Here is a 10,772-nt window from a genome sequence, read left to right on the forward strand (position 1 = left end):
ATTTGGAGATGTGCAATTTCGTCATATCTGAGGAACCCCGCAAATAATAACAAAGCCATCGAGATATCCCTGCGCACTGCAAGTGAATCGGAACCCTGGTACCTCTTGCAACACTCCTCAAGTGTTGAAATTATATGTATTTATTCACGACATTTTATACGTAACGCTTTACAAACGAACAGCACGGACAGAAGAGAGAAGAACAACTAGGTCACGTGTCCACAATACATAGTTCCTAGGATACGTGATATAGCAATGAACATAGTGTATCATTACCCAACTACTATAAATGTCAACACTCCCGCTTAATGTTACACTAATTTGACTAGCATAAAGTTTCCTTAAACTAAAACCGTTCAAACATCAATTTACTCATTTACTTTAATAACACTTAGTTTCTTTCTTAATTTCTCAAATGGTCCTTTTGGTAGTCCTTTGGTCATGATATCCGCTGTCATCTCTTGTGTAGGACAGTATTCCACTAATACTTGTTTCAAGTTCACTTGTTCTCTCACGTAATGATATGAGATGTCGATATGTTTCGTACGATTATGAAATTTTGGGTTTTTCGATAACTCAATCGCACCTTGATTGCCCTCGTAAATAGTGGTTGAATCATTCTGTTTGATTAGAACATCCGAGAGCAATTTTCTTAGCCAAACGGGTTCTTGACAAGCAGTGCTTAGAGCTATGTATTCAGCTTCTGTAGTGGATCTTGAAACACAATCTTGTCTCTTACTCAGCCAACTCACAGTGTTTCCTTGAATCTGGAAAACATAACCCGTAGTTGATCTTCTTGTACTGACATCTCTACCCCAATCTGCATCAGAATAGCCAATTAACGTAGGATTTGAACCATCAGTAGTGAACATCAATCCATAATCTAATGTTCCTTGAATATATTGTAGAACTCGTTTGATTCCTTGCCAATGTTCCCTTCCTGGCTTCGACATAAATCTTGATAAGACTCCAATTGCAGCAGACACATCAGGACGACTGATAGTAGCAGCGTAAGTTAAACACCCAATAGCTTCTTGGTACAATTTGACATCAACAGGATCCTCTTTCTCTGACAGTTTTTCATATTTCTTCCCCTGTTCTAAAGGTGTTGATACTGGTTTGCATTCCTCCATGTTGAATCTTTTCAGAATTCTTTGAAGATAGCTTGACTGACCAATTGAAAGTGTTCGTAATCGTCTATTTCGCCTTATAGCCATTCCGAGAACACAGTGTACCTCTCCAAGATCTTCAACTTTGAATCTTTTACTCAGTGCCAATTTTTTCTTCTTCATCAATTTGGTGTTGTTTGAGAAAAGAATTATGTCATCGACATAAAGCGCGATTATGACAAAGTCTATCTTGCCATCTTTACGTTTTACGGATTTCACATACACACAAGGATCAGAACCACATTTTCTGTAGCCACTAGATAACAGAAATGTATCGATTGAAGTGTTCCAACACCTTGCAGCTTGTTTGAGACCGTATATACTTTTGTTCAATTTGCACACGTATTCTGGATGCTTCTCGTCAACAAACCCATCTGGTTGCCTCATATAAATTTCTTCTTCTAAATCACCCTGTAAAAACGCGGTTTTTACGTCCATTTGTTCTATTTCCCAGTTACAAATGTTAGCAACTGCGAGTAATGACCGTATAGTATTATAACCAGCGACTGGTGCAAAAACATCTTGGTAGTCTACACCCTGCGTTTGAGTGTAGCCTTGAGCCACCAAACGAGCTTTGAATCTTTGCAATGAACCATCAGCATCTTTCTTTGCTTTAAATATCCAACGACTTCCTACAATGTTTTTATTTTCCGGTGGTGGAACCAAATCCCAGGTGTGATTTTCAATCAGTGAGTCGTATTCTGACTTTGCAGCTTCTTTCCAATTCTTGGAATGTTTTCCGGAATAGGCTTCATCAATATTCACTGGTTCATGAATGTCTGCAGTTAGATCATCAGCTGCATACAGTTCATCATCGAATCTGGCTGGCGGTCGTCATTGTCTTTGCTCATTTAGGTTCTCAACTTCATGCAAAAATCTTTCTTCGTTTGTTTCTCCCGCTGGTTGGTTGTGGTGTTCATCAACAGGAATGTTATTTTCAATATTAACGGGTTGATTATCTTCATTATCAGGAATTTCGTCATTTTACAGCATCAACTGGAATGATAGGTGGTTCAGTTCGAACATCTTCTTCTCCTGGATAGAAGAACTCAGAACTCGGTTTTGATGAATGTTCACAGTTAAAGTCATGGAATTTCTTTTCATCAAATATCACATCTCGACTTCGTATAAAAGACTTCTTGGATAAGTCGTATAATTTGTAACCTTTTGTCCCTTCAGGATATCCCATGAATACACATTTTCGAGACTCTTCTAACTTCTTTCGTAGATCCTGAGGAATATGTGCAAATGCTATGCATCCAAATACTCTCATATTCGAGACATCTGGTTTACAATTGAAAAGACATTCAAACGGTGTAAAATGTTTCTCCAATGAACTAGTAGGACTACGATTACGAACATACACTGCAGTACTGACAGCTTCAGCCCAAAATTCTTTCGGCATCTTTGAATGGAACATCATTGAACGAGCGGTTTCCATAACAGTCCGATTCATACGTTCGGCCACACCATTTTGAGCAGGATTATATGGAACAGACGTTTGGTGTACAGTACCATTCTCTTTCAAAAACATGTCAAAGGCTTTCGAACAATATTCTCCACCATTATCAGAACGGAGAACTTTTACATTCTTTCCAGAAGTGCGTGCATAGTTCACATACTCTTTGAACTTTCCTAGTACTTCGTCCTTACGTTTGATGAAATACACTTGAGTATATCTCGAATAATCATCAGCAAATGTTACAAAGTAACAAGAACTTCCTAACGAGTCAACTTGCATCGGACCGCACACATCACTATGCACAATTTCATATGGCTCAGTCGCTCTATAAGTGCGTCGTTTAGGATAGGGTGTACGACATTGTTTACCCATAATGCAAGCATCACATATTGAACCTTTCTCACCGTCCTTAATCTTATCCATCCCTTCAACCATTCCATTTTTTGCCAACTCTGTCACATCTTTTACCCCTAAGTGACCAAAGCGACAATGCCACAGTTCCAAGTCAGATTGTTCTTTTGCCATATTCAGTTGATCATTAGAAGCCAACTTTAACACGTAAAGTTTCCCTTGAATTTCACCACAAGCCAATAATTTTGAATTTCTTGAAATCTCGCATGTCTCACCAACAAAGTTAACAGAAGCTCCCAATTTGACCATTGCTCTAACAGACAAAAGATTCTTTCCCAAATCAGGTAGATACAATACTTCATGTAGACTAATTCGTTGAACATGATCTCCCACATCAGCAACAATGCGATAAGTCCCTTTTCCATAGGCATAGATACTCCGATCATCACCAAGATTTACAATGCATGGTTGTTTGAATTCTTTATAATCCACTAATCGATCCTTCTCGTAAGTCATGTGTTGTGTAGCCCCAGAGTCTATGATCCAACCATCATTTAAAAGGTTAGAAGTAAACAATGCAGCATCATCGTTTATTTAATTATTGCCTTCTTCCTCTGCACAACGAGCAGATCCCTTCGGATCCCTTGATTTCGAACCATCTTTATTCCCTTTCTCATTTCGTTTAGGACAATTTCTCGCAAAGTGTCCAATCTCATGACAATTATGGCACTTCCCACGAAATCCCTGTTGGTTTTTTGCATTCTGCTTTCCTCCTCTATTCCACCGCTTAGCTGAAAATGCATCTTCATGTTTCTTCATAGCATCATTACCACGATCAAAGTCATTCAACAACATATTCTTTACTTTCTCTAACGAAATATTATCATCACCAACGGCATCCAAAGCAGTTGTCAGCGGTTTGTAATCTTCAGGCAAGCTCCCCAGTAGCGTCATCGCCAATTCTTGATCATCTACATCAACTCCCATCTCTCTCAGTTGGTCGTGCAATGACTTTACTCGATTAATATGTTCCAACATATTATTTCCGGTACGATAATGACATGAGTAGTACTGTTGCCTCAGTCTCACCTTTTGTAAGATAGACTCTCGAGCGAACTGTTTCTTTAACGCGTCCCACGCTTCCTTTGCAGTCTTTGTGTCTCTTACATGTATTTGCTGGTCGGACTCCACACTTAAGCAAATATACGTCCACGCTTTCTTGGCTGCCAATCTGAAGCTTTCTTTAATGGCTGCAGTTGCATCTTCTTCAGGAGGTTCAGCAGACCCGTCCACATGTTTGAACAGATCGAAACTCTCAAGATACAATCTTATATTAAATGCCCAATCTCTATAATTTGAGCCATTTAACTTCGTAATTCTTAGCACGCTGTTAGAATCCGTTGCCATCGCCATCGTATTTGACTGTTTTTAGTCCATATTATTACTACTACATTCGATTCGCAAATATAATCTGAATAATTCATGCCCGTTTTGAGTCATCCTGGGCCCATAACCTGTTGAAATTATATGTATTTATTCACGACATTTTATACGTAACGCTTTACAAACGAACAGCACGGACAGAAGAGAGAAGAACAAACGCTTCGCTAGTGACTGGTGTTGTTTTAGATACTGGTTTGGCATGCTCCCTTTTGGCCCCTTCCACCAGATTTTGAAGGAATTTGCTTTCCATAGGATTGGATACCCCTGCAAGGTCGTGAGCCCATTTAAGAGCACAATAACTAGACTGAATAACTGAAGATGATTTGTAAGTAGTGGATAAATGCGCTATAAATAGCGAAACGTCTAAAACTGATGCTGGGAACACGTTAAAGTCTTTAACCCTGGCGAATTCTACCCAGCAATGTAAACTACTTGTATAGTTTAATACCGTTCCATCGGCCTTGGCATGCAGAGCTGTCTTCTTAAGTAACTCAAAAAGATGTGTCTCTCCCGTAGATGAGGTCTTGCGTTTTAACGCCATCCACACACCCTGATCAAACAAGTTTAAACCTATAAAAAGAAAATACTTATGCAGTGATTGCAATATGTAGAAAATTAGAGTGAACACGTACTGTCCAAAAGTTCTGGTTTGTGATTCTAGTATGGCTTTTAATCGGCAACGCCTGACGACGTTGAGTACTTGAGAACTTTCCTAAGTTTGTTACCGCCGATGGGTGAATGGTCGCCTGTGGACATGATTAAACATGTTTGTTGGAGACCCCTAACCACATTTGGGAATCTCTCTGATTTAATACCTTCTATGGGTATCTGGTCACCTGTGGACCGTAATGTTTCTGGTATAAACTTATGAACTTATGCATACCGTCTGCAGGCTAATTTAACCAACAAGGGCCAACCGGTGGCCTATCTATCGACGTACGGCTTGTGATTTGCTTTAGCTTTTATACCTTTGAAATGCATTTGATTGACCTCTACATGCACTCTGTACACATGCCGGAGGGGCTCATGCAGAAACCTCTGTCTGATGCTCTTTTCTTACCAACCTGCCAATCGATGTATAGTGCGATTAATCTAAAGGGCAGTGTATCCCCGTTAAAAATGGTGTTATGTGATCTGCCTGGTATTGTAGACGGATGATCCCATTCTGGGATGCCGGCCCAAGCTGTCACACACTTAGCTAAATGAATACCATCTGGGCATATGCTTGGCCAGAAGGTCGAGCCCCGCCATAAAGGTATTATTAAAGCACCTTGTGCTCTGCAAATTTGGAAATGTTTCCACGCCCTGACGATTTGGTTAGGAGGGGGTACCACCCAATTGTTCTCCCCTGACCAACTAATGGAAAAGGCATCTACCCCATCACAGTTGGGACTCCAAAACCGCGAATTAAATCGAACGCACTTGGTGTTATAACAAGTGGCAAACCTATCAACTGTAAATTGCCCCCACATTGAATTGATCCAGTTAAAAATATTTGGGTGTATGCCCGAGTCATTACCATCTGGCAGCTTGCTGAGATAATCCGCTATTTGATTTTCTCCCCTTGGAACCCAAACCGGGCAGACCTGGACATTAAATTCCTTGCTCAACGTTATAACGTTTTCCACTAAATTCTGTAATTCGGGTTTTCTGCTGCCCCAGGCTAAAATACGTGGTATGTTTTGATTGTCAGTGTACCACTGAACCTTGTGGTTAAGCAATTTCTTTCCTATTGTCAACAGCATAATGTGTACCGCCTTAAGTTCCCGCCAGGTTGAGCTTTTTGATCTCTCACTTCTCGACCAAAGTCCCTGACAAACCAACTTCTGTTGGCTGGAGATGGCATAACCCCCGTACCCTTGTTCTGAGGCATCTGAGTATACCACGGTGTTAAATTGTTGGGGTTCGACAAACAAGTTCTTACCGTTGAGTGAACGAATATTGTTTGCCCAATATTGCAATTCAGCTTTGAGTTCAGGGTTGGGTGGTAAAAAACATTCCCAGTGCTCCCTGGCTTCTATGGCAAAGTAAATGTGCCGTGTGTAAAGATAAACTTTTGGTCCTATGGCCCGTGACATGGACACTATTTGACCTGCTACAGCTGCTAACTGCCTTGCAGTTACCTTTTTGGGACTATCTAATGCGTCTGATAAATGTTGTTCCAATTTCTGTACCCGTGTTTCTGTAACAAACAATTGATTCTTGCGCATATTAAAAATGTGTCCGAGCCAAGTTTGAATCTGTGCAGGTTCCCAGAAACATTTTTCTTCGCTGAAAAGGAACCCTAACTGAAGCATATCAGTCTTTACCTTCTCTGAAACTACTATGGTGGACTGGAGCGATGGACTGCCCCCTAGACCATCGTCCAGGAACATGCACACTCTCATACCTGTGGACCACCAGTGACGAAGCACTGGTTTTAGAAGTTTAGTAAATACCAGAGGCGCTGTGGAAAGCCCAAAGGGCATCAGTGTCAACATCTTCACATATGTCTGAGATCTAACACTAAACGCTTTTTGCCCCTGTCGTTTATGGCCACCGTCAATGGGTTAACGACTACCGGTGGGATATCCACCCTAACTATACTCTGACAAGCTAATAATTCAGTAATAGCATTGGTTACAAAAGACTCGTTTTCCAAAGCGGATTTGTTGTTCCGGAGAATGAGGGGTTTTGGGAGTGTTGTTAAAGGAAGGATGTACCCATGTCTGATGATGTTAAGAACGTACTCAGGGGGTTGAAGGTCCTCCCAAGCCGAAATATGTTCTCTAAGTCTGCCTCCAACCCGAACGTGGGTGGGGTTCCCTTCGCTAAATTCCCCGTCCTCGCCGAGGGAGTTTTGATCAAGTGCAGAGCACTCAACATCGCCTATCTCGCTACAAAAACAATCTACGTCTTCCTCTATAAAATCAAAATCTGAGAAATTGCTACTTAACTTTCTTCCTGTGCCTCCACTCTGTTGTACTTCCGTTGATAACCCGGTGGTTAAAGGGCATTCTCGGCTCCAATGGCCAGCCTTACCGCACGTGAAACAGACACCCGGTTGCTTCCCGATTGTGCTACTGTAAAGATGGTTGTTGGTGAAAGCTGGCGGCGGAAGCGGTTGAGGTGGCGCCATATGAGGAGATACCCAGGTACGACTGCCATTAGTAAAAGACCCTCGGCGCGACCATGAAAATCCGCCCCAACTGACTCCCCAAGTTTTCTTCGCGTTTCTTGTCTCGCTAAGCTTTCTTTGGGCTTCTTTCTCTGCTTTCTTTATCTTCTTTGCGTCTTCCTCGTCATCAGCCAGTTCGTTGTCAAGGTATTCTGATACAGTTTTCCACCCGTACTCGGACTTGTCTGCGAGCAGAATTAACTTTTGTCGCGACTCAATAAGGTCCTTACCTTCGTTTAACTTTTGTAAACACGTATCAAGCTTTTTGTCTTTGACTGGGTCCTCTGCTTCGATGATACAAAGCTTGACCTGCTTGTTGTACTTGTATTGAACTTCGTGGCCTTTCTTTTTGAAGGATGGCGACTCCGAGAACTTCATTCTCTTAAGTTCTGTCATTTGCGAGTCATGTGCTTTGTTGGCCACCTCCTCGAGTTCACGTTTCATCTGGCCAACTTTCGCGTCCATAACGGCGGATAGCTTCTCCAGCATGGAGTCTTGTTGTTTCTGAAGTTCTACTTTCAATTCCTCGTTCATTTTGCCTGCTTTGAATGGCGGATTGAACGATAAGATTAGTAAAAACAAAAATATAGAAATATGAGAGCTGAAAAATTTTTGTGAGTGTTGGAGCAGAGCCAGCCTAGAATGCAACTGTCAAAACCCCGTGACCTAAATGGCGCCGTTACCATGGTAACTATCACGTGTTTCACGAACCGTGAAAACAACAACTTTCTGCTATTCTGCGAACCACAGAAAATAACATTTCAATGACGTTCCTTGGTATTCTGCTGAGCAGTCGTACACTACGCGAATTTTGTCTGGTTTTTTGGGATGGTAAACTCTGTGATGCGGTAGATACCATACTCGGCCGTCATTACGATCTAACTTCGCTTTTGGGATTTTTCTTGCATAATCTTTCTGGATTATTTCGGTCACGAACTTGGTATAATCTTCATGGAATTTTGGATTCTTCTGGAATCTCTGTTTGAGATGGGCCATCCTTCTCACTGCTTGCACGCGGTTATTTGGCATATTCAATGCAAGGTCTCTTACGGGTAACGCAATCTCGTAATGCTGGTCTGTTGTTCGTCTCACAGAGGTCTCGACAATGTTCATGAATTGGAGGTCGTCTCTGGACATCTTTTTGTTGAAATCTGCAGCATCAATGAAGTCAGTGCAAACTGCACAAAAAGCTAGCGTGAAGAGCTGTTCCAAGTTTTCGTCCAACAGGGCCATTGATTACCCAACCAAGAGCGACTTTGCTAGCATATGGTCCTCCGTCTTGGGAATTAATTATCTGTATGGGTTGAAGGGCTTCCGGAACATTCGCTCCGATGAGGAGTTCTACTTCAGAATTGATCTTGGGCAGGTGTACATAACCATGAAGATAACGCCAAAGATCTACATCCTCCTGAGTTGGGATTTCGTCCTTCGTAACCGGTATATTCGGTCGGCATAAAACTTCAGGTAAATGAATAAGGTTATTTTCGTCCAAGTCTGTAATTTCCAAATCATCGAGCATAACAGTTGTGATATCTTGTCTCGTACCAATGGTCGTTAACTTGATCTTCTTTTCTGTTCCATTGCACCCCAGGCGCTTTCTTAAGGACTCGGTACAGAAGGTAGAGTTTGAGCCATTGTCCAGCAAGGCGTACATGTGGATGTAGTCTACGGTGCCTCGTCTCCTGACCTCCACTGGTAATACGGGTAAGGCTGTAATGGATTCTACGGTCGTGGTAAACCTGCAGCGAGAGTCAACACAATCCTCTTTGGTTTTCTCAGAATCATGCTCATGCTGGTCACTCTTCTTCGATGTGTCCTTTTCCTTAAAGGCTTCGTCTTGCGTCGATTGTTGCGAGAAATGCAATAACGTTGCATGTTTCCCACCGCATTCTTTGCAAGGCTTTTTCTTGAAGCAAACGTTCGATTGATGACCGCTTTTCAAACACACGAAACAAAGCTTATGCTTCTTGGCGAAATCTAGTCGGTGAGAATAAGACTTGTGAATTCTTCACAGTCGGGAACCTTGTGATTTGCTCCACAACATTGACAAACGATCTTCTCCCTTTCCGTCTAAACACTCCCTTCTGACAGTTTTGGCTGGTACTTTACTTTTACATCATCAACTTCGGTAGCAAAGGTGCTTGATTTGCTTTCTGTTTCAGGGATCTTTGTCTGCCTTGGAACTTTAGGTTTAACATTCTGATCTTTAGAAGAGTACGATAATTTACCAAATACAGGATTGTTCATGGATCTTGCTTTAATTTCAATGAACTTTGCAACATCTTCAATAGTGACATCTCTCCCTTCGTCATTCATAATTTTGTCTGCAACGTCTCGCCATCTTTCCTGCAACTTATACGGTAACCGTTCTATAATCCTCTTCAAAGCATTGGGATTTTCAATCTTGCTGAGATAACCAATCGCCTTCAATGTGTTAGAGCAACTCATCAGTGAAATCGAAAACTGCTCCAATGAATCGCCATATTCAACTTTAATTGGACCTCCATTGGTAAGCTTCTCCACATGAGCCATTGCAATTTTATGCTTCTGCCCAAACGTCTGCTCCAACAACTTTCTGGCTTTCAAATAACCTTCTTTCGGAGGCATGTGCAGACAACTCCGAACCAATTCTTGTGCTCTGCCAGAGGTATATTGCTCAAGATAATACAGCTTGCTTGCGCATTCTGGTTCCTTTGCCTCAATCAGGGTTTCAAACGCACAAATGAAAGTTCAATATTTCGTTAGATCACCATCAAACGTAAACATATCACGACATGGAAGTGTTGCTCTTTGTTGTTGTGTTACCAGTTTCTCCATGATGGAATTTTGCTGTTGTAGAATTTTGAATTCGTTTTCAGGTCTGGACAACTTTGGATGAACACCGGAAGCAGAAGAGCTTAACGTCTCGTCGCTATCTTCGTCACACGTTATGGCACTGGTCGCCCCACGCGTCTGGTTGAATCGTGATCTTTCTGGTTCAAGCTGCTGTTGTATTACAGGTTGTTCTCGAGAATGTCTCAACATACCACTTTGCGGCTTTTCGTACAACTTTTTATCTCTACGTACTTTGCAAATAATCTTCTCTAGTTTTGACGCTTCCCTTGGTGGCTGTTCAGGTTTTTCGCAAGTTGTCTTTTTCAGTGCAGCATTCCATGTGTCACTTTCAATTAATTCAGTTTCTGCATGAGCG

The 10,772-nt window shown here is 41.7% G+C and overlaps 1 protein-coding gene across 1 annotated transcript; it reads right to left on the bottom strand.

Annotated features, from left to right (window-relative positions):
• Positions 1-8,750: 8,750 nt before the first annotated feature.
• LOC114540499 lies at positions 8,751-10,189 on the bottom strand. Its single transcript, XM_028560632.1, has 2 exons — positions 9,692-10,189; positions 8,751-9,488 (listed from the first exon to the last, which is right to left on the bottom strand). The coding sequence occupies exons 1-2, from the start codon at positions 10,187-10,189 to the stop codon at positions 8,751-8,753; spliced, it is 1,236 nt and encodes a 411-aa protein (XP_028416433.1).
• Between the last annotated feature and the right edge of the window lie 583 nt (positions 10,190-10,772).

The sequence above is a fragment of the Dendronephthya gigantea genome, unplaced genomic scaffold (assembly GCF_004324835.1).
Source record: "Dendronephthya gigantea isolate DGI-Jeju-01 unplaced genomic scaffold, DenGig_1.0 000236F, whole genome shotgun sequence".
NCBI lineage: Eukaryota > Metazoa > Cnidaria > Anthozoa > Malacalcyonacea > Nephtheidae > Dendronephthya > Dendronephthya gigantea.

Excerpts from the sequence above, each read along its gene's own strand:
- LOC114540499 (XM_028560632.1), bottom strand. The coding sequence starts at position 10,189 with ATGCCTCCGAAAGAAGGTTATTTGAAAGCCAGAAAGTTGTTGGAGCAG. Across the intron at positions 9,489-9,691 it reads CCGAAGTTGATGATGTAAAA|AAAAAGCCTTGCAAAGAATG; the intron begins GTAAAGTACCAG and ends GTTTGCTTCAAG.